Here is a 23,576-nt window from a genome sequence, read left to right on the forward strand (position 1 = left end):
AAGGAGGACATGGGCTTGGGAAGCCGTCACTCAACACCAGTTATGGCTGGGGACCTCTGAACTCTGGCCACTCCAGACCCCAGGTCTGTCAGGAAGAGCTGGTGTCAAAGACACACCACCATTGCCGCACTGTGTCCCCTCTTCCTCATAACCAGGAACCAGACCTGGCCTGCATGCATCAGTCCTAAGCCATGTGTGCAGTCAGAGGAGCCCCACCTAGCCAGCCCCCTAGCCCAGGGCCAGAGTGCTGTAATGATGGAGCTCACCCAAGATGAAACAGAGTCCTGGAGGCAGGGGGGACAGAGAGACTACAAACGTGGACAGCCAGTTGCCTGGGGCAGTGATTAGGGAGCCCTATGAAGCTGAGGATGTCACCAGGTCCTTGAGGGTGAGTGAGGGCTATCTGCCCTGGGGATACACTGGCATGTCAGAGGAAAAAGGGTAGCAAAGTTCAGATTGGTCCATCAGGTGCCAGGGCACAAGCAGCAGGGTCCAAACAGAGAGAGAGCATGGGGGCAACTATCAGGGTCCATGTGGCTTCAGAGAATGGGGTGCTGAGCAGGGAGACAGACCAGAGCTCCGCCCACTAGGCTGGGGGGAGGGGAGAGCAGCAGCCTTGGGGGCATCCTCAGGCTCATTTTCCCAACAAAACACTATTGAACCTCCACTTTATTTCAGGCTTTGTGCTAATCCCAAGAGGCCCATCAGGAGGAAAACAAACTGACTCCTGCTCTCCTGGAGTCAGACAGCAGAGGGGCCAGAGACTTAGCAACAACTTGTACATACAAAGTCCGTTGTGCACAGGCCACCAAAGAGTAGTGCGGGGGTGGTGGGAACACATAATTGGGAGAAAACCTGCGTTAACGGGAGATGGAGCCAGGTACATGCATGCTCGACTCTGTCCTTCCTGAGAGACAGAGGCTCAGAGTGGAGGCTTCTGGGAGTCAGGAACAGGACCCTTCTCCAATTACTACAGCTGGCATAAAAAATACCCGGGTGGGGTGGTGGCTCAGTGGTAGAGTGCTTACCTAGCACGTGTGAGGCACTGGGTTCGATCCTCAGCACCACATAAAAATAAATAAAATAAAGGTCCATCAACAACTTAAAAAAAAATTTTTTTTAAATGTCCGCAAACCTCCTAGCTTAAAATGGGAGAATTTTTTTTCCTCTCTCTCTCACAGTTCCGGAGGCCAGACATCAGGAATCAAGGTAACAACAGATTCTGTTCCCTTCAGAGACTTTGGGGGAGAGGCCGTTCCATTCTCCCATCTTCTGGAGGTTCCCACAGCCCTTGGGGTTCTTGGCTGTGTCTGCGTTATCACAGCATCTGCCTCGTTGTCATTTCTGTGTGTATCCATGTGTTCTCTCTTCTTAGAAGGACTCCAGTCATTGGGTTGGGGACCCACCCTAGTTCAGTAAGTAATTGATATGGTTACAATCATATCAATTTGATTACATTGGCACAGACCTTATTCCACATAAGGGCACCTTCATAGGGACTGGCAGTTAGGATTTGGACGTGACTGAGATCAGGCACAAATTCAACTCACTGCACGTGGCTTGTATGATAGAGTGGTAAAATATTGGGCTTTGAGGTCACCGTGAATGGAGTCCAGGCACTGGCTTTGCTACTCACCCACTTTGAATCTGATTGAGCGTGATTGAGCCACCTTATCCTCATTTGGAATGCAGTAATGACGCCTCCTGCCTCTCAGGGCTACTGGGAGGCTTCAGGAGCAATGTCCACAGCATACTTAGCAATCGACAGCAGGTAAGAAGCACCCATTGCGATAGCGGTTCTTACCATTTTACTGTAAGAGGTCACAGTCCGGGCAGCCAGATGCCCTGGGGGAACCCAACCAAGAGGCACAGCATAGAGATATGGAATCCTAGTGGACAGATGCCAACAGGACACCAGGAAGCAAGCTGGCATTCAGGTAGTAGGTCTAAAACTCCGGGGGAGGACCCCTGTCCCAAGAGAAGGCCCATCAGTGACAGGTTACCAGAACTGGGACCACAGTCCCAACCCCATTCTTAGAATCTGGTAGGAGGTGGCCCAGATTCCATCCTGGAGTGCAAGGCTAGGGTCCAGCCAGCAGCCAGGATGGTTGAATACTAAGGACCAGAATGTGGAGCCCGAGGGGCTGGGGGCGTGGCTCAGTGGTAGAGCCCTTGCCTAGCACGTGTGAGGCCCTGGGTTCAATCCTCGGCACTACATACAATAAATAAATAAAGGCATTGTGTCCATCTACAGCTGGTTAGGTAAGTCCTGCCTCTAGCTTTGGAAGCTGGGGCTGTGGCAGAGTGGATGAGGCCAGGGGCTCTGTGGGAAGCTGGAGGAACACAAAAGGGGCCTGAGCCAGGTGCATCCCAAGCAGATTCTAGATAAGTGGAAAGCTGTTTGCAAGGACGAAAGAATGTCCCAGGAAGGCCACCCTTCCCGCTCCAGAGGGTTAGGAACTGTATAGAAAGGTCCTTGACGAGGCAGGAGGCACCAACCCTGGTCTAAGACCAGTGAAGATGTGCACAAAAAGGTCAGAGGTTTGGCTCTGTAAATAGGAGAGTGAAGACCAAGGAGCTTTTCCAAGCCTCAGTTTCCCTCTACAAAAAAAAAAAATGGGGGGTTGGAGTGGATGTTCTGGAAGGTCCTCGTCCAGCTCTGACAGCCTATGATTTTATGAATCATCCTCGAAGAGAACTCGCACAAGTGGGAAGAGTCTGCCAAGACTGGGCCTTTCATTCTGAGTAATGAACTGAAACAGCAAAGCGTTGACATCTGTTCCCATCTTTCAAGGGAAGTTGGACAAAATAATGCCTTTTTCAGGGAAATCGTTACCAACAGTGAAACAGAGTATTTCCTGCCTAACCCAAAAATGAAGTGGAGAAGCCAGCCTTCCCGAAGCCCAAGGGAGAACACGTCTAATCTCCCAGTGAAGGTCATGCCGGCCAATTATCTTGGTATGTAGGCACCGAATGCCACGCACGCTCCTGCCTCCCAGCCTGTTAGAGCGAGACAGCAGGAAAATAATGGCAGGAAGATTCCAAAGGCCCTGAGAGAGTCTGAGGAAAGGAAGAGGGCCCTGTCACAGGCTCTGTCACCAGCCTCTGGAACATTCTGGTGGGATAAGCATTGGCTGCAAACACCTTGCTCTCATGCATCTTGCTTTCAAGCCCACGGAAGATGCTCCACCTCGGACTTCTCCAAGAAACCACTCCAAGCCGCGCAGGCCATTCCCAGAGCCCGTTCACCATGCACACTGAGGGATGACAGGGACTCTGGAGTCAGAACAGAGCCTCCCAACAGGGTGTGCTTTGAAGGGACCCACCTGGGGGAGTCTGGGTTTTAGAATTAAAGGCCCTCCACATCCCTGTCACATCAACATTATAGAAAATTCTAGAATTCAGGACTGAAGGGGATGTTTCAGGGTGTCTTGACTCCTACATGACCCAGGAGTCCTGTCATCACCCTCAATAGGGGCTCCCTCAACCTGAAGCTCCATGAGAGCAGGGACTTGCTTGCCACTGTATCCCAGCCAGGGCCAGGCCTGTGCACTCTAGGTTTTGAGCCAATGCACATTGGTCACTCTGCACATTCCCTGAGAGCTTGCTCGTGTTCCATTGCTTTCCTTTGTCCACAGCCTGAGTTGAGAAGGCCCTAGGAGCTGGGGAGGCAGCAGCTGCCCCCTTCCTCCTTCTCTTACCTTCAAAGCCAGGCAAGTTCCAACCCACACATTCAGAAATTTGCAAAAGGAAGGATATTAGTCCTTTGTTGTAGACTTCTCTTCCCTGCCCTTCTCAGGCTCTGAAGTTTGCTGAACCCTTAGGCTCCAAGTGTCCGTGGTGGGGTACAAGCTGAGTCAGGAGGAGCACTGGGATGTGAAACACCAGAGCTGTGTGTTTCCCAGCTGCCCTCGCGGCCTGGACTACACACAGATCTGTCTAGAAGTTGGGGTTCCACCATCCCAGCCCACCCCTCCTTGAAGTCTAATCTCTACTGGATTTTTAACTCCAATTCTAAATGGAGTCAGAGCTCATGTTAACAGCTACCCTTTTCTAAATATTGATTAATGACCATCTTCCCTACTAGACTGTAAGCTCCATGAGGGCAGAAACCATGTTGGCTTAGGTCTGCTCTGTATCCTTAGTGCCTGGTGGATCTCATAGAACAATGGATGGATGGATGGACAGATGACAGACTGGTGGGTAGATGGAAGGATGTGGGTGGGTGGGTGGATGGATTAATGGTTAGTGTAGGGTCAGGCCAGCAGAGGACTGCCTAGAGACATTACCTTAGAAGGGGGTTTCAAAGACTGGTCTCCCTTGGCAATGGGTCTTTAGATCTGGCCTTTAGGACCCGTCCTTTCTTTAGCCCTGTCCCACCAGATAACTTTGTTCCCACTTTGAGGTATATATACCCGCAGAAGGCCTAGGGGAGACTATCAACAGATGATCCCAGGACTGAGGGGGGTTGGGGAATGGAGGAAGAAAGCGCTGGATCAGCCATAGCCTCTGCTGCACTCTAGAACTCACAGGCGGATCAGCAGGTAAGACACGGGGCCCCTGGCTGCACACACTGCCCTGTGTGCCGAGTGGCTTCGGGTCTCACCATGGTACTTCATGGGAGTTTAGAATTGGAGGCTGCCAAGAAGGGTTTCTGGAAGAGGCACCATGCACCAGGGAAAAGAGGGGTGGGGTAAGAATTAGAGCGCAGAGAGGGGCATCCTAAAGAGGGCAGCAAGGTGGGCCAAGACCCTAAGGAGAACAACAGGAGGTGGCTTAATGGGGCCTGGCTTAGGAGGCCACAGTGGGGTGAGGCTAGAATATGGGATGGGGAGGAGGGAGTTCAGATTTGTAATCAGGAAAATCTCAAAGAATAGAACTTTATTTTTTCCTCCCTCTAAAATTTTGGGATAAAACTTATTAACATGTGAGCATCCCTAGACACCCCCATCCCCACCGTCTCCCTCCACACCACCTATTGGGAACCAGGCCCTGACTTACCTCTTTAGTTTCTTGCTCACTTTACCCTCCAAGAAGGGTATTGTCTTTGCCCAACTGACTTTGGGGAGGGTTTTAGGATCTCTAGACCATCGGGCATGGGGCAAAGCAGCCCCGAGGTGGGTGGGAAGGGGAAGCAGATTTAAATAAGAGTCGTTGTGTCCTCTTTGAGATATTTGAAATACGTGGAGAGAACATGAGCTATTTTTAAATGTTTGTAGGTTACTGAACTGTATTTGTTTGACAAAGCTTCTTGAGAAGGCACCACACAGTCACACTTTAACAGGATTCCATTCTCTGCATCTTTACGTCACTTTCCTCTTCTCAAGGCCATGAACTCTTGAAGGACAAAGGTTAAGTTGAACTCATCCTTATCCCTTTTACAGCCTGGGCCCAGCCCAGGTCAGAAGGAAGGCTCGTAGATGCTGAACCCGGAGAGTGGAGAAATGACCTTGGGCTCAGACAACCTCATTCCCTCCTCAGTCCTCCTCAAGAAGGGGGGCTCTGTCACCTGCTAATCTGAGACTTTGCTCCTTGTCTGTCTGTCATTGCAGAAGGCAGACCTGGCCGTGGCTCCCCTGACCATCACGCATGTCCGCGAGAAGGCCATCGACTTCTCCAAGCCCTTCATGACGCTCGGAGTGAGCATCCTGTATCGCAAGCCCAACGGCACCAACCCCAGCGTGTTCTCCTTCCTCAACCCCCTGTCCCCGGATATCTGGATGTATGTGCTCCTCGCCTACCTGGGTGTCAGCTGCGTCCTCTTCGTCATTGCCAGGTAAGGTAATGCCTTGGCCAGAACTGAGGCCCAAGCTTGAAGGTTTGGGAGCCAGGAGTGTCCCTACATCCTCAGCCCTTGGCACAGGAAGCCAAGGCTCAGGCCACTACTGTTGCTGCTGCTCTCTCCCAACACGTGGCCTAGATCCTCCTGAGCCTTCTTTGAAAGCCATCCCCCGACTTAGGGAACATTCTATTCCCTTCTCCAGTCTTGAATCACCTGGTCCTCCCCTGGTTTGTGTTGGGGACTCCGAGATGCAGCGTTTGCACCCCAGGTCCCAGAACCAGACTTGGAGAGGTTGAATCATTTTGCCCAAAGCTGAAACCCCTGGGCCAGGCACCTGGTACAGCACACACAGTGGGTGGCTTAAATGTGGCGCACACACCCCTGCCTGGCTGGGATATGTGCTGGAAGCATGCCTGCACATTTGGTCGATCACGTGAAACAGACACAGCGCTCTTGGCTGGTGGATGGTAGAAGGCTGCTAGGGAACAGTGTTAGCCCAGCCCTTTGGGAGCTCCTGGTATCTGCTGACCACGGTGTTCTGCACCCTGTAGCCATTACCATATTTAACTCTCAAAGCCTCCCTCGAAGAGGAGACCACCAAAGCCCAGAAAGATCATACAAGCAATAAGTGGCACATCTGGCACTTGAACCTGAGTCACCAAGGGTTTAATCTGCTATGCACACCTCTGGCCACTGCTCTGACCCTACCCCTAGCCGGTGGCTGTGTGACCCAGCCCTTCCACTCCCTCCCAAATGGGCCCTCTGCCTCCTCCCTCCAGGGCCCAGCTCTGGCCCCTGCCCTGGCTCTTTTTCTCTCTCAATCCGAACAAGGGGTGAAGAGAGACTTCTCTGGAAAGGCAATTGGAGATCCAAGCCTGGGTGTCTCAGCCTTTTTTCCTCCAGAGCCTTCTTTGAAAGCCATCCCCCCACTCGGCTCTGTGCGCTCCCTCCTCCCACACAGGGAGAGACCAAAGGGAAGGATGTGAGAGATGAAACCGTCCTGCCGCCCAAGCTTTGCTGCCAGCCGGCCTGGTGCTGCCCTGCCCGGTCACCCAGCCAGCAGCCACCAGAGGCCTTCATTACACCTCTTGTCTCTCACGCTCCAACGGGCCTTTGAGGGCTAGGAGCCGCTCACGGCGCACTCGCCATAATTTTAGCAGCTCCAGCGGCCTCTCCACGGCCCACCACCCTGTTTTCCAGCTTCAGTTCTGCTCATTTGGCGCATCTCCCCTCCCCCTCCAGTCCCTGGCCTCTTCCCAGGCTCTCCCTCCTGGCGGGAAGGCAGAGGCCCCTTCCAAGGCTGGTCTGGGAGACTTTTGGGAAGAGACAGGACTTCTAGAGCCACTGGAATAATAGGGTCCTCTCCAGAGAGAGGAGAGGGATGAACATCTTGGCCCAAAGGAGCCCCACAGGGCAATTGTCACCGTAGGACTCTCCCCGTCTCGTCAAACCCTGACAACAGTCCTTGAGGTGGGTGTGACTATCCCCACTTTACAGTAGCAGAAACTGTGGCCCAGAGAGGTCAGGTCATTGCCAGGAGTCTCGAAGCTTTTCCTTGGCAGAGTTGAACCAGTCCTGTTCAACATGAAATCCAACACAGGTGCTAGACAGGGACAGACAGGTGACATAAGGAAGAGAAGCAAGCCAACTGGCGGGCAGCAGGAGCGATCGGGATGGAAGCAAACTGAGCATGCACAGCTGGCTAAGGGGGTGGCCGCCACCCTGCACCAACAGACCTGTCTCTCTGCTAGACAGAGACCTAGGGCCCGTGTCACAGCACTTATGATTTGTACAGCAAGAGTCAGATTTGTATGTGACCTCTCATGGTTTCTCTGTGTGGCCATTAATTTGGTTTTTATAACACTGTTGGGGTCCAGCACAAAGACATCTGCACTGTGGATGGAGCCATCTCTCCCCACAACTCGCGTGACTCCATGCTGCTGCTACAGGTCCGGACACAGCCCATGTCTCCAAAAGATGGAGTCTGCTGTGAGTGGGCAGGTCCTAGGCCCACTCAGAGGCAGCTTGGGCATGGCACTGGGCTGTCCATCTTGCAGACTGGCCTGACCCAGCCTGAGCTAAGCCTGTGTAGCACCAGGAATCCAGGCATTGAGGGGTCCAGGCATTGAGGGGTCCAGGCTTTTTCTTATAGTTTGCTTCGTGCCTGGTGAGGTAAGAGGACACAGGAGAGGAGTGGAGGCCACTTTATCACCACTGAGAGAACAGTGGGCACTTGTGGCAGGGAGTTAATCCTTGGTGTCTGGCCCAGGAGACGGGTCCCAGGCTGAACTGCCAGTCTAGCCCTGGGAGCCACTTTCTGGCCAAATCCTGCACAAATGAGTATCCCAGGGAAAAGAGGGTCGTGGCCACAGTTAGTGTCCTGTCTACACCTCTGCAGCTGGAGTATGGCTTCCTCCCTGAGTGGAATCAGTGTCTCCAGGTCCCTGCTTCTAATTCCCATTTGCTCCCAAGATTGCAGAGCCCCCCACAGCCACCAGCCCTAGATCCAAGGTCCACACTTAACTTGGTGTGGTACCTCCGGGCCTTGTCCAGAGGCCATCGTCCCCTCCTCGTCTCTCCTAAAGAATCTGGATCCTCCCACCCACTGCCTGCAGGATGGCACCCACCTCCCCTGCTGTAGGATGGCAACTGAATGGGGAACCGTCCAGCGGTGGTGGGGACCCAGCCTGTGACGACACTTGATAACCGAGGGTCCCTTTTCCAGGGCCAGTTCCTTTCATCATGATAAGCAATTCCACCTCCGGGGATCTGAAACCACACTTCAGAATCTAGGAAGCCTTTCACAGCCGTGTCCCAGGGGACCAGGCCACCCTTTGGCCTTGGTGTCCATGGTGGTGGGCCTGAGGATGTTCCTTTCAGCAGAGTCTACAAGAGTGGGAAACAGGGCACCACTCAAGTGCCCGCCACAGAGGCAGGGTAGAAACCCCAGGAAGTGGTTACGGAGCATGAGGTAGATCCAGAGGAACTGGCCTGAGAGAGGTTGGTGACTATCAGATTTAAAAACAAAGAAAAGAAAAAGGAAAACCAAGTTCTAGGACAGGATACTGGTATGACAGTCTTTTTTGTTGTTGGGGTGTGTGTGTGTGTGTGTGTGTGTGTGTAAAACTGGAGCATGGAAACGCTAGGACCCCTGAGCTTCTCCCAGAAGTCCCCTTCTTTGTCCCCAGCCCTCCTTCCACTGTGTTCAGAGACTCAGGTTTTCTCCATCCCGTGAAAACTGTCAGGACTGTGGCTTTTTGGCTCACCGCCAGGTCACAGAAAGTCTAGGTGCCACTCTAGACCGTGAATTCACTGTTTCAATCCAGAAATGAAAAGCTCGTCCAGCATCCCCCCACTCAGGATTTCTGTCTTCACTCACTCACAGGAGCCTTCTCCAGCCCCAGTGACCCCCTTGGCAGTGCCTCCTCCAGCAGCCCATCCCACACCCAGCCCCTGGCCCTCAAGCAGCCCCTGTCCTGGGTCCTCCACTTGTTGACGTCTGCTGGCTTTCTGGGAGGCAGCCATGGTGGGCCTGGCCGGGTCTCTCTTCTGCGTGGACTCAGTGGTGAAGCTCTGTGCACCCATGGTCCTTGGGCTTGGTGGACTCTGGGCTCACAGCAGGGACCCTCCTGCTTCCACCTACCTAGAGGTCATGCTCCTGAACCCTGCCCTCCAGCATCCTAGGAAGGCCCTCTCCCGAGACTCTGGACACCCAGCTCTCTGGGGCTGTCTCCAAGGTGCTCCTCACACAGCCCCTCACCCCTGCTCTCCTGATCCCCCATCTCTGCCCTGTGATTTTAGATCCTTCAACCAGTTCATGGTCAGTTCCTTTGAAAATTCTCAACTTGGCATGAAGCCTTACTGGGGAATTTCCTGTCCAAGGGGCCTTCTGCTTCATGAGAACATAATTCATCTCACACGAGCATTCATGATGTCTGGACTCTTGGAAAAGCGACGTGGAAAAGGGACCCCACAACATCACATTTAAGGGCCATCACACTAGAAAACATAACAAAATTGATGGCACCTGTCTCTCCTTGCACACCTCTCGTCCTAGCCAGGGACCCCTCCGTGGTCTCAGTCATTTGGCATCTTTGAATTTACATATTGCCACCTGGAATTCACGCAGTCAGCCAAGATTCCCTCCAGCGATCCCGGGCCCTGCCCCTTGGAAGGCAGTGGGCAGCTTCTCAAAACAATTCTTTTCCTGTCGTTTATATATTTGTATATTCAAAGAGAAAAATATGAAAAATTATAGACCACATTCTTCTCTCCATGGGGCAGGCTGCCAGGAACTTTTGCTTTCTCATTGTGTTCTTCTATACCATTTGAATATTTCATACAGTGTCTTTTACTTTCTTTCCATTTTTTAATTATATACGAAATTCAAAAGCATCTTCTCGTTTTAAAAAATTCATGTGATACATATAAAGCAACAGGCCTCCTCAAGTGCGTTCTGCCATTCTGACTCCCCTCCCCAGAGATGCGCACCGACATTCTTTACATATGGAACCTTCTAGACCCTTTTATATGCATTTCACATACAAATATACATAAAAGAGCCGTAGAGTCATGAATTCAGGAATCTATATAATGAGATCGCACTGTTCTTATTTTTTATCACTTTCTCTCAGCCAAATGTGTGTTGCCGATCTCTCCCTGTTGGCTCACCTAGGAGTCTCTGGTTCTCTCTAACAGCTGCATGCTATGTCACAGCGTGGCTGTGGCGGGGTTTATCAGTCACTCCTCTGGTGAAGGACATTGAGCTGGTTTGCAGTTGTTCACTGTTACAAACTCCGCTTTGATAAACACCCTCCCGTGTTTTGCTTTATGTTCGTGTATGTTTTTTTCTAGGGTGGATAATGAGTTGCAGAATTGCCAGGTTGAAGGGCACATGCATTTTAATTTTAAGAAGTGCTGCTGAATTACTTTTATAACCAGAAAAGGGCGCCCGTGGTAAAGGACAAGAGGGACGGTGGTGCTTCTGCCCCTTGCCTGCCTCCGGGGAGGAAAAATGAGCCACCCACATCCACATTGGGGATGCTGCCATCTTGGTAGCGTAGGTGCACTTCCCTCTGTCTCCCCACAGCCCTGCCTCACTGCCACTCTCTCCCCTGGTAGGTTTAGCCCCTATGAGTGGTACGATGCCCACCCCTGCAACCCGGGCTCCGAGGTGGTGGAGAACAACTTCACTCTGCTCAACAGCTTCTGGTTTGGAATGGGCTCCCTCATGCAGCAAGGTGAGTGCCGTCTTCTCTCCCAGGGTGTCCCATGGCCTCTGTGGAGTCAGCAGAGCCATCCCAAGCTCAAGGGCAGCGTCAGTCCCTGCTGAGCCATCAGAAGTTGGAGACCCCGGTGGATACTTTGAGGTGTGCCCCCCTCCTTCACCCCACTCCTCAGAGTGCTCTAGCTGGAGGATCTGAGCAGATAAATCACGCCAGCCTATGGCATGCAGGACTCAGCCCCAGCACCTTTAGCGTCATGAGTTGGACATGAGCACCCTGCTTGCTGGGTTGGCCCCCAGTGACCTCCCCACCACAGAATCCAGCTAAGCAAAACTGAGCTGTGGATGGGGGGGCAGGCACTAGAGGCAGGAAGGCTGGGTGGAGGCCCTTGCAGGAACGAGATGAGACCTGAACTGGGGTCAAGGCCAGGAGGGTGGAAGGCAGAGGTGGACTGAGAAGACTTTAGGGGGCAGATGGTCAGGACTCTGGGGTCATCTGGCTCTGGGGCACCTGGGAGCAGGAGGGATCAGCTGAGGAGGGACTTCCACCCAGATACACCAGAGGTGGGATCCACAGGATGATGGGATTCTCTTATGTCCTCCAAAGGGAGGGCCAATGTGCTGCTCCTGACCTGTGTGGGTGGCCCTTTGGGAGTATCCGCAGCTGTTTAAATGGCTAGGAAGCAGAGAACCTGCTCTCAATGCAAGGAGTGAGATGCAGAGACATCACAGGGCTTGAAGACAGGCAGAGAGGGAGGCCAGCCAGGAAAGAGCCCAGGGGAACTGCCCTGGCCAGCCCGCTGGCCAGGAGCCCTGAGCCTCTGCTGTGGAGTTGCAACTGTGGAGTTGCCTGCTCAGGCCGAGGGTGGGGAGCAGCCCAGTCTCTGCTGTGTTAAGTCCCCCTGGGGGACCTAACTAGGGCCAGGAATGAGGGGGCTTCAAGGAACAAAGAAAATTTCCTTGTCCTTCACTCTTCTGGGTGTGACCTCAAAGTCCAGCACAAACTCCCATCCTCAGGAGACAGCTATGAGCAAATGCTAAATGAACAAATGAATCAAAGGTCCTCTCCACCCTATGCTGGGTAGTTGCATGAAAGAAAAGAGAGAAAAATACATCAGTCCCAGGGAGACCTTTCAGCCCTGCAGGGGCCAGGGCAGGGGCTTGTGCCTGGGCGGGGGTCCAAGCTGCCTGCAGGAGCTCCCCAAGCAAACAACCCAAAGAAGCCATTCTCCCTTTGGGGGCACAGCCGAAGCCCCAGCATGGAGCAACCTGGGGGAGGCTGGGAGTGTCTGGCTGGGGAGGGGAGGCTCCAGTAGCTGAGAAGTGACAGACAGCTTTCAAGGGAAGTGCTTCAATTTGTCCCCGCCATTAACAAGTGTCCCGGAGCCTCACCTTGCTTTTTTGCCATCATCTTTGTTCGGTGACAGCTGGGAAAGACCTGGAAGCTCCTCATTGCAGTAATAACTTCTCCTCTTCTGCCTCCTGCTGCTATTCAAAGCTCTGGCCCCCGATGCATTCCCTGCATGGTTTTGATTAGAAGGGAGAAAAATAGTTATGTATTTGAAAAACTCTCCCTTGAGTGATTTCTTTGAGAAAAAAAAAATCATCCATATCAAAGCAGACGCTTTTTAGATTGCAGGTCCAAATATTCTGGAAAGTTCAGGAGTCACTTGCTATTTAAATCTCTTGAAAGCCGCCTAGTTAATTACTTCAGTTAGAAGGTTTCATCTGAATTGTGCTCCACACCCAAGGTCGGGGAGGAAGAGTGATATATTTCAGCAAAGAGCTTCCAAAAATGTTGATTTTTCTCCTCCTGCCAAGCGCCGCCGAGCAATCTTATATTTGTATACCACTTGTATTTGCGATGCAATTTCTCCTCAAATTGTATCATTGCCGATCGCAGTATTTCTGCAAGGCTGGGACAGAGGAAGGACATTGCAGGGTCCCCGAGACGGGGAAGTGTCTGGCATAAGATCACACGGAGAGTTGGGAACAGGATCCACTCAGGACCCCAGGGGTTCTGACCTCCAGGTGTTCTTAACCTGGGACCCAGGAGCAGTTCGTGGATAGGCATCTGAGGGGCTGAGGAGCCCGTGAACTGTTGGGCATGTGTGTTGTGTGATTTGAGAGCAGTAGCTCTTAAAATGTGAGCCTGGAATTAGAACCTTCTGGGAGGCTGATCAAACAGATTGCTCATCCTGCGCTGCCCCCCAGGTGCTGGTTCAGTAGGTCCTGGGGTAGAGCCTGGGAATTCACATTTCTAGCAAGTTCTCAGGCAATACTGATGACCACACTTCTGAGAACCTCGAGGGTCTGGGCTTTGGTGAGCATGTCGGGGTCGTCCATGACCCCAGGGCTCGGACAACTCCTTGTCTCACTCAAGCCTCCACCTTGTAAGGCGCCGTCTGCCTCCTGCCTCCTCCCAGGGTCTGAACTGATGCCCAAAGCTCTGTCCACGCGCATCATCGGTGGCATCTGGTGGTTCTTCACGCTCATCATCATCTCCTCCTACACGGCCAACCTGGCTGCCTTTCTGACCGTGGAGCGCATGGAATCGCCCATCGACTCTGCTGATGACCTGGCCAAGCAAACCAAGATCGAGTACGGGGCTGTCAAGGACGGGGCCACCATGACCTTCTTCAAGGTGAGGGTCTCTCCTTCCCATTGCAGCACAATGAGCGAGCCCCTCCCCTATGCTGAGCAGAAGAGGAGTGGGAGGAAGGGGTCTCTGTCCTTCCCTCACTGCTGGAGCTGATGGGCTAGAGAACCCCAGGGCTCACACCCTCCCTGTTTAGGGCAGCTGATTTGGGGGAGCTATGGCAATGTGAGCCATGTAGTTTGGTTACAGCACAGATTCTAGAAGTTTCTGTACCTGTGACAAAGACTGTGAGTCATCTGAAGAGGACAGGTAGACAAGAGGGATGGGAGAAGGGGGAGGAGAGAAGTGGTCAGACACCCAGCCTCTGGGGCCATGGGCGCCCTGCACTTGGCCTGAGGCCTTAGTGCCATCCACGTCTAAGAGGCTAGCCTGGGCTTGGGGGTGAGCGCCCTCCCACTGAGAGGGAACAGGGGCACATCCTAGGGGAAGGGAGGGGACTTTACATTTGAGCAGGTGTTTACAGACTCTTGGAATGCTGGGGGCCCCTGCCCATGTGACTGCTCCAGAGGGTGTCTGGCTGGGACTTTGTTGCTCCTCCAGCTTTGGAAGGGATGGCTCTCACTTCCCTACTGTTTATCCACCTTCTACTGGTATAGCCGACCATCAAGGAGACCGGAAACTCCTCTACCTGGCCTCCAAGGACCAGTAGTGGTCAATGTGCCCCAGAAATTCACATAACAATAACGATGGCCACCCACACCGCGTGCTCACAGTACACCAGGCACGGTGCTTGGTGCTCAGCCTCATTTAACCTCCATGGCTGTCTGTGAGGTTGGCACTGTCATTATTTCCATTGTACATGTGTGGGGACTGAGGCTCAGAGACATTAAGTGACTCATCCAGAGACTCACAACTAGAGGAGCCAGATGCTGAGCCAGGTCTGCCTTCCCCCAAGGTCTGTGTTCTAAGCCGGTGGCTCAAGGACTTGAGGATGCATTCTAATCCCCCTCAGTTCCAGGGCCCAGCCCTCAGGGTATATGACTCAGGAGGTCTGAGAGAGAGTCAGGGATGAGCAACTGTTTTAAAAAGGATTTTTGTGTGTAGTGCTGGGGATCAAACCCAGGGCCTCACACTTACTAGGCAGGTGCTCTTCCACTGAGCTGCATCCTCAGCCCTAAGAATAAGCACTTCTAAGAAGTTCCCAGGTGATGCTGGTGGGGTCCATTTAGGACCACACTTTGAGAACTACTGCTCTAATGATGGCTCAGAAATGATCAGAATCTTGGAACTCGGTGGCTGCAGGTTCATTCATTCATTTATGAACTGCTCTCAGTCCTCCTGGAAGCCTGGGGCATTTCCCTTTCCTCTGAACCCTGGATGCCCCCTTCTTTCTAGGCCAAGAGATAGATGGAGCCCCCAGAGGGGCCTGGGTGGAGAGTTTGGGTGGGAAGGCCTTCCACCCCGCAGCACTGACCCCCACCCAGCCTTCCATGCCCCTCCCCGATGTTGGAAGGAGATCTTTAGGAAAGAGAAGGAGGAGAAGACTCACTTCCTGCATGCTGCTGCTGCCACCAGCAAGCTGCAGATCCACTGCCTAAGGGGCACAGCTACATATGTAGAGTGAGAGGAAGCCAAGGCACTATCTAACACGTTAGGGGGCTGGAGCTCAGCAGTACAGCGCTTGCCTAGAACGTGAGAGGCCCTGGGTTCAAACCTCAGCACCACATACAAATAAATAAAAGAAAGGTATTGTATCCAACTACAACTTTAATTAAAAAAAAAAAAAAGCCACATTAGGAGCTCTGTGTGTTCATGAGTGTGAAATGTCTATGATGTTGCATACCTGCGCATGGCTGCCCGTGTGCATGCAGCATCAGGGAATGTCAGCGTGCATTCGTGTTCTCAGTGTGCACACATGCACCAATGCACAAGAATGTGCTTCTGTGGGTGCATGTATCTGGGGTTGGGTACAAGTGTTTGCATCTGTGTGTACTGGTGGGCACATGTGTGATGTATCTCTGTGATCTGGGCACACAGACTTGTGCCTCTGAGTGTACACAAGTGCCTGCCAGAAAGTGTGTGTGTGTGTGTGTGTGTGTGTGTGTGTGCGCGCGCGCACATGTGTACCTGCTCGTTTGCTCACTGTCTGCCCCGGGCTGCGGCCCAGCCCTTTGACTGTGCCAGAGCCTCTCTCATGCATTAGGCATGAGCCTTCTCTAAGCAGGGCTCCCGATCAAAGGGAAGCAGCATAAATAAGCCCGATGCCGGCTCATTGCCGCTGATTGGATGCCCCTGCCTCCCTCCATGCTAAGATGCTCAGATTGGCTTCCCAGAGCCTGGTCCCAGCTCCCCACCGAGCCTCTGTCCTCAGCATCAAGCAGCGCCTCCTGCAGCCTACTCCGCCCTCACCCACCTTCCCTGCAAATGGCACAGTGAGGAGGGCAGAGGAGGGACGCCGATGCTGACACCCAGCTGGGGCTCTGGGGCTCGAGGGCCGTGCTCAGAGGGCCCATTGGCCAGAAACAGCAACGGCGCATCCCCTTGCAGAACCAGCTCCACTTTCATGCTCTCCCGGTGGCCAATTAATCCCTGGCCGCGTCTGGCCACGCTGCCTCTCACGTTCATGCGAAGCTCCTCTTACCCAGGCTTCCTGTCCCTGGCAGCAGCAGCAGTGGGACTGTCATGGAGAAGGGAGGATCCTGAAGGTGGACGCATTAGCTAGGAGCAGCACACTCCCAGCCCTGAGGCGTCTGGACAGACCTACTTCCTCCCCCCGCCCTCTGCCCTCCAGAGTTGGGCTTCCTGGTCCGCCTCCCCTGCCCCCACCCCAGCTGGGTTGCAGTAGTGGAGGCTGCCATGAAATTAAAGGATAGCATTTAAAGAAGGCGGGATCCACAGAGAGCAAGCGCAGGCGGTAGTACTGAGAACCCGAACCACCCAGGTGGTGTCCTGTGGGTCCTCCAAAGTGTAGGGCAGGTGAAATTCATTTCCACCGTAGCCTGTGCCTGGTTAGTCTGCAAACTGTCTTTGAACACCCGTCTCCCCTGGCTGAAAGCAGAACACAAGGGAAAGAACCCATCCCTCTTCAAAGAGGACAACAGCAAAAAGCAGGGCATCCAGCTCACAGGGCCCCCAGGTCCCTGAGCCCCGTCCTGCAGCCTGGGAGCTGCATGCCTCCAGGCAGCCCTATCTCTGCCGAGATAGTTTCACTTGGAGAATTGTCAGGAAGCAGCAGACATCACAAACAGCGTCTCCTGTGTTGTCCTCCCTCGGTCTTAGAAGATAAAATTAATTAGGAGATGAAAAAGGAGGTCTTTGAAAGCACTGTTTGGCTGTAAAATATGTAGGCAAAATGTAAAGGAGGATGTGGGAGCAATCGTGCTCTCTGCAGGGCGGGCTGGGTGGCTTTGAAGGGAAAAGAAGTGGGGAGACAGCTTCTCAGCAGATCTAGCCCTCTCTGACTGGTGGGGCTGGGGAGCTGAGCAAGGTGGGAGGGAGCCTCTCCGGAAAGGGCCCTGGGCATGGTCAGTCCCTCTACTCTGCACAGCCTCTGTCCTAGCATCTGTCCTGAAAGGCACTTGGAGAGGTTTCCCCATGCACCCCCTGCCTCTAGCTGCATAGCTGTCTCTTCCCTGAGCTGCAGGCATCTGAAGGATGCTCCCCTCTGCTCAGCCTCCAGTTTCTCCAGCCCCATCTGCTGGCCTTTCTTGGAGCTTTAGCTCTGCCTTCCAGGCCAGAAGGACCCACATGCAGTGATCAGGCAACTGTGGTCAGCCTGGCCCGATCAGGTAACATCAGTTTTAAAGTCAGACAGACCAGGATGTGAGTCTTGGGGAATAACTATGCCGGCTGACCTTGGACAAGTCACTTTGCTTCTATAAGCCCTCGCTTGCTCCCCTGTACCACAGGGATACCAATGCCCACCATGAGGCAAATTGCAATTGGATTCAGTTAGCTACTGGACGCTGGTTAGCCAGGGCCAGGGATTCTCTTGTCCCGAAGTTCTCTCCTGAGGCAGTGACTTCACCAGAGCACACACATTGGAGAGGGGCCAGCGAGAGGGCATCTGGAGATCCTCTCTTCTTCCAGATCCCCTTGGACTGGACCTCCTGAGATGGTGAACACTGACCTCTCCTATTGCAGGGTGGTCACCTTCCTCTGCACAGGACTAAGCACTTCAGAAAGAGCCCCGAGGTCCTTAGAATGGGAGAAGCCAGTAAAGGAACAGCAGCAGGTACAGGGTGAGGAGCAGTGTCGGAGAAGTCATTGGAAATGCCTAAGTTGCTGAGGACCTCCCTCCCTGGACCTTAGTTCTCTCGTCTGTGAGCTAGGTATAACAGTCCTCCATCTCATCGAGTTATTCAGATGATTAAATGGGGTCATTCGTGTATTTAGCTTAGAACAGCACTTGGCACAAAGCAGACCCAGTCAATGTCAACCGTTTCTGTTTATTGTTGCAAACTGGTGATACCCAGGCGTGTTTGGCACAGTTAAGATTTGGGGGCCATGCATGGCTTTCTTATAGATTAGATATTTGTTTAGATTAATTGCCAGTATTTTAAAGTTTAGAGTCTTCTGTGTTTAAAATAAAAAAAAAAATTACCTTCTGAGCTTCTTGAATATACGAAAGATCTGGCACCACTGAGCTGGCTGTCCTGCAGGGGGACAGTTTTCAGAGCTCAGAAGCAAGTCTGTCTCCAGAGTCTGCTCGAGCCTTCGTGAGCTATTTCCGGTGCCTGGCCTGGCCCCATCAGCATTTGAGTTTCTGCCCCTAAGTCTTTCTTATGTGGGTTTTAAATCCTGCAGCCACTCTGCACCATGAAGATCATATTGCCCCCTGCTTCCAAATAGGGAAACTGAGCCTTAGAGAGAATCAAGGAGCCTTAAAGAGAAGTAATGAAGCCAACCGCACCAGGAGACACGGGGGCCAGGCTCTGGGTCAATAAGCAGCGCAGGCACCTTTTCTTGCTGCATGTTTACAATAATGCTGTGCAGTCAAAGCCCCTTTTACAGAGGTGAAAGGAGGCTCAGAGATGTGACATCACTTGCCTGTGGTCCCAGAAGGAGCTGGCATTTAAACCTAGGTTGATGTGACACCAGAGTCGGTGCAGAGGAGCTGACCCCTCCCTCTGCACACGCCCCACACCGCCCACACCTCTGGGCTCCCCTGTGGTGTCCAGCTGCAAGCCCAACTACAGGCCTTTGTGGCAAGCCTCAGGGACTTTGGGAACTGCTGCTGGGGCACAGGGTCAGTCTGTCTGTCCTCCCTGGAGAGTTCAAGCCAGGGGGAAAAGGCAGGAAATTCAGAGAGGCTTCCTGGTCCCCATGGAAATCACCCAAGAGAAGTGATTCACTGCTAGAGGACATGGATCCGATAAGGCTAAAGCCCCCACATCCAGGAATCAGAAAGCTAATTAATTTGGGGAAAGGTCTCCTTTCCAGTGTGGAAAACACCCAGGGTCTTGCATGGAATCACACCGCTGCTGTCTCTCTGCACATATTCCCTGGGATCCAGCTCCCTTCAAAATTTATATATATATATATATATANATAGTACATAACAAATTATATATATATATATGCCTATATATGCCTATATATGTTCTCTTGTACAGAAATGTTAAATTCTCAAGATTAAGTATCTTCAGCTGGGGAAAATCAATTTACTTCTTTGAGGAGGCTGGAATTGAAAAGTCGTGAGCCTGAAACTTACTTTCTTGCCAATTTTTCTGATAAAAAAAGTATCTCCGCCCTGGCAGATGGCCCTGTATTGGCTGCTCTGAATGATTCCATTAATTGATTTGGGTGACTGGCCCTGAAGTAAACCTCATTAAGGTTCCCACCGAAGCCAGGACAGGTGAGATGACGCAGCACCTGCAGGTGTGTGGGACTCTCTTCTGTGGGGGTGTGATGGTAGCTCAGGCCAGGGACTGGAACTCGGGGCTCTGGTGCTCAGGCCTGTAGAGCAGGGAGAGAGGCCTGAGATTTCAAGAGGGGCCCTGACTTGACCTTGCCCTGCCTCAAGGTGCCAGGGAGGGCTTCTCAGGGTTGTGCCCCGGAATCCTAGAATTGCTCAAAGGCAGAATTGAAGGGGATGCAGAGACCATGAGCTGATGTCATTGAGAATGGGGACCCCAAGATATGGGCAAGGACAGTGGGAAGCCCACTCCCAGGAAGATTTCAGTCCATCTGCTGAAAGGTGGTAGAGGCGGTGAGTTTGGGGCACTGGAGTGGGAGGGTGGCACCCCTGGAAGTCTGTGTCACAGCCACCTTCTACCTTGGTGTCACCGCCTGTCCCAACGGCCCACATTCTTTGGTGTCCTTTCCCATCTCCCGTATTCAGTTCCTTTACCCACGGGTGGCTTGATGTGTCTGTCCCCCAGCACCATCTGCCTCAGATTCCCTTCAGCCTCCGGATGAAATCCCTGTCTCCCTGCATGGCGCTGCGTCACTGGGAAAAGCCTATGTTTGGGTACCAGGCAGACCCATGTGTAGGAGGAGTGGGATGATGGGGGGAGGGTGCACGGGGAGGTTTGGAGAAAGGAGCTGTTCTGATCCCATTCTGAGACAGAAGCAATGGGGTGTTTTCTGTGAATGGTTCCTTGGTTACTTTGGCCAAGACTTAGGTATGGATGACTGGCTGCATGGGAGAGTGAGTGGGTGAGATGGGTACAAAGGAGAAAGGATCGGATGCGGGGGTGACCTGGGGGAGAGGGTGAGTATCTGGTATTGCAGAGATAGCTGGACCTGGATAATTTGATTGTGAGAATAATTAGAATTAATGATTATCTGAAAAGCAACTATTTGGGGAACAGAAGTAGCTCATGGGAATATGTAGGTGACAGAGTGCATTAGTTATCTATTGCTGTGTAACAAATGACCCAAAACTTAGCATCTTAAAGCAGCACCTGGCATCTCCCTTTGTGGGTCGGGAATGCAGCCCAGCTCAGCTGAGCGCCTGGCTGGGCCTTTCATAGCCTGCAATCCCAAGTGACCAGCACTGCAGTCACTTCCAGGTGTGGCTTCTAGGCTCATGCGGTTGGTGGCAGGACTCAGTTCCTCCCAGATTATAGGCCTGAGGGCTTCAGTTCTTCACTGACTGTTGCCCAGAGGCCACCTTCTGTCCCTTGCCCTGGGGACCTCTCCATAAGGCAACTCACAACCTGACAGTGTTTCCATCAGGGAAGACAGAGGACGGCACAGTCTCGTGCAGCTTATCTTAGAAGTGACATTCCAGCACTTTAGGGAGGAGGTAAAAGCCAGGCAGGAAGTCCAGCCTGCATCCAAGAGGAGTCTGACTACCAGGAAATGGGATCCCTAGGAGCTATTTAGAAGCTTCCTACCACAGGAAACCCGAGGAGGCACCTGCAGAGAGAGGAACAGAGGGCTCACAGGAAGCTGGCAGCTGGAGACTCTGCGCATCTGAGATTACCTAGGAAACAGGAAACATCTGGGTGCCAGAAGATCTGGAAACGAGGAACACCTTGGAGGGAAGAGGAGCTGGCGGGGACACTTGGGGAGGAGCTGAGGCAGAAGAGTAGCCAGGAAGGGGGGCAGCTTCGAACACAAAACCCCAGGAGGCAGGAGGGCAGAGAGGGAGAGTGACTGGCACAGCCGGAGGCAGGAAGAGCAGCCAGGAGCCAAGAGGGGCCGGAGCAGCCCATCGAGGACGAGGACCCAGGGCATCTGAGCCCTTCCTGCCTCTGACTTTGGGGCAGGTAAATTTGTAGGCAGGGCAGTGGCTGCTTATCTGTAAAGGTACCCCATCCCCTGCGCCCAGAGCAGGTCTTGCTGGCGCTCAGCTGGCCCCATCCCAGGTGGCTTGCCACAGGGCCTTGCCCACTGCTCCAGCCGCCCCCACCCCCCGTCCTCACTGCCTTCTCGCCCACCGAGTACTGGGGTCTCCAGGAGCCATTCCTGAGGGGCCATCCCTTGCCAGTAGGAAGATAGTTCACTTCCCTCCCGTCTCCTCACCCCCTCCTGGAGGAGTCAGCTTCTTCCCCATCCACCACCCAGCCCCCAGTCCCGTGCCAGCCTGTGTGAGTGCCCGTGCTGCCACGCACACCAGGGCTGGGCTGGGTGCCAGTCAGACAGGCTGACATCACAGAAAGCCACAGCAGACTTGGAAACAGCCACTAGCACGGGGGCTGCAGAGCCGCCTGCTCCCCTGGGACCCGCTGGGGAGAGCTGGTCCCTGCTGGGAGCAGGCATCTGGCAGGAACTGAGTTCCCCAGAAACTTCGTGAACACCAAGCACCTTGTCTGCCCAGCCTCCCAGCCAGCAAGAGCCACTCAGCCCCGGTCCTCCCTCTCGGCCCCGGCAACCTCTCTGAGTCTCCCAGGGTAGGTGCGGCAGCCCTCCCACCACCCCGGGGCTCAGGGGTGCTGGCCCTGCCCCTGCGACAGCATCCAGCCCGGGGCCTGAAGACCACCTGCTCTGATGGCCCCCCTTCCCGCTCTGTGATCCCCACCGGCCTGGCTCACGGGACTGAAGGAGAGGCTGGAACCCACACTTCGGCAAAGCCTTCCCCTGGACAGTGCCTCCCACCACCCACCCTCACGGGGTCCCGGGGGGCAGTGCTGCTCAGTGGTGAGGAGCACGGACTCGGGCTCCAGAGGGACTGGATTCGAGGCCTGGCTCTGCCGTCTGGGCACCTTCAGGCAAGTTCCTAGGCCACACCTCCACTCCCCACCTGTACATGGAGCTAATGGTAGGCCCTGCCTCCTGTGATCTCAGGGAGGACTCCATGAGTTCATGCAGGTGAGGCGCTCAGAACTAGGTGTGCACGGGCTGATAGCTTAACTGATGTCAGAAGAAAGAATAATTTTCAAAAAAGTCATTCTGAAGACCACTTGTGCCATGGCAGAGAACCAGGGTTTTCAGGAAGTGAGTCTGAGCCCGAACCTCTGCTTCCTCACTCCTCAGCCACGTGTCTTGCGCCTCCGTGGACCCCAGTTTCCACATCTGAGCAACGGGCGGCGCTCCCTTACCCTGAAGAGCACATGGGAGAGTTCAGTGACCCTGCTGAGCAGGGAAGCAGTCTCCTTCCCTGGGGGGCTCAGTAACTATGTGTGTGTCCCTGTTTCTCTTGCGGCCCAGAAATCCAAGATCTCCACCTTCGAGAAGATGTGGGCTTTCATGAGCAGCAAGCCCTCGGCTCTGGTGAAGAACAATGAGGAGGGCATCCAGCGGACGCTGACGGCGGACTACGCGCTGCTGATGGAGTCCACCACCATCGAATACGTCACCCAGAGGAACTGCAACCTCACCCAGATCGGGGGCCTCATCGACTCCAAGGGCTACGGCATCGGCACACCCATGGGTGAGCCAGGGGCGTGGTGGGGAGGGCCTCGGCCGAGTGGACAGAGGAGGGCGGCACACCCCCCCACATCCATTCATGCACACGGACCCCAGCTCATTCCATCAAACCTAGAGGGGTGGCGTTTCCCCAGCCTAGGAGCCGGACAGAGTCACATGCTGCTGAGGTCAGCCCTGGCTGAGCAGGAAATGGGGGGCCAGTTCCCAGAGGCCACACCTACCTCCCCTCATCCCACCCCTGCTGATGCAGCCCAGCAACAGGGGGCCTGCCAGGGACCCATAGGGACAGATACTCAAGGGGGTTGCCAGAGGTGAATACATGTCCCGCCAAACAGACGCCACCAACAGCTGGGGGTCCACTGTCCTCCCCAGGCTCCCCGTACAGGGACAAGATCACCATCGCCATCCTGCAGCTGCAGGAGGAAGACAAGCTGCACATCATGAAGGAGAAATGGTGGCGGGGCAGTGGGTGCCCCGAGGAGGAGAACAAGGAGGCCAGCGCCCTGGGCATCCAGAAGATCGGCGGCATCTTCATCGTCCTGGCCGCCGGGCTGGTCCTGTCTGTGCTGGTGGCCGTGGGAGAGTTCGTGTACAAGCTCCGCAAGACAGCAGAGCGAGAACAGGTGACCCCGTGGGGACCTGCGGGGGGGGGG

At 53.8% G+C, this 23,576-nt stretch overlaps 1 protein-coding gene across 2 annotated transcripts in view; it reads left to right on the forward strand.

The window, feature by feature from the left end:
- Window positions 1-23,576, forward strand: part of Grik3 (glutamate ionotropic receptor kainate type subunit 3) — a 104,141-nt gene that overhangs the window by 54,394 nt on the left and 26,171 nt on the right. For both annotated transcript variants that reach the window (XR_007352102.1, XM_015484746.2), the window contains exons 10-14: window positions 5,553-5,776; window positions 10,904-11,022; window positions 13,433-13,650; window positions 22,705-22,927; window positions 23,296-23,546. Coding sequence is in view for 1 of the 2 variants with exons in the window: in XM_015484746.2 (XP_015340232.2) it covers window positions 5,553-5,776; window positions 10,904-11,022; window positions 13,433-13,650; window positions 22,705-22,927; window positions 23,296-23,546 (1,035 nt within the window). In the remaining variant the exon portion in view is untranslated. The remainder of the gene's footprint in view (window positions 1-5,552; window positions 5,777-10,903; window positions 11,023-13,432; window positions 13,651-22,704; window positions 22,928-23,295; window positions 23,547-23,576) is intronic.

The sequence above is a fragment of the Marmota marmota genome, unplaced genomic scaffold, assembly GCF_001458135.2.
Source record: "Marmota marmota marmota unplaced genomic scaffold, marMar, whole genome shotgun sequence".
In the NCBI taxonomy this organism is placed as follows: Eukaryota; Metazoa; Chordata; class Mammalia; order Rodentia; family Sciuridae; genus Marmota; species Marmota marmota.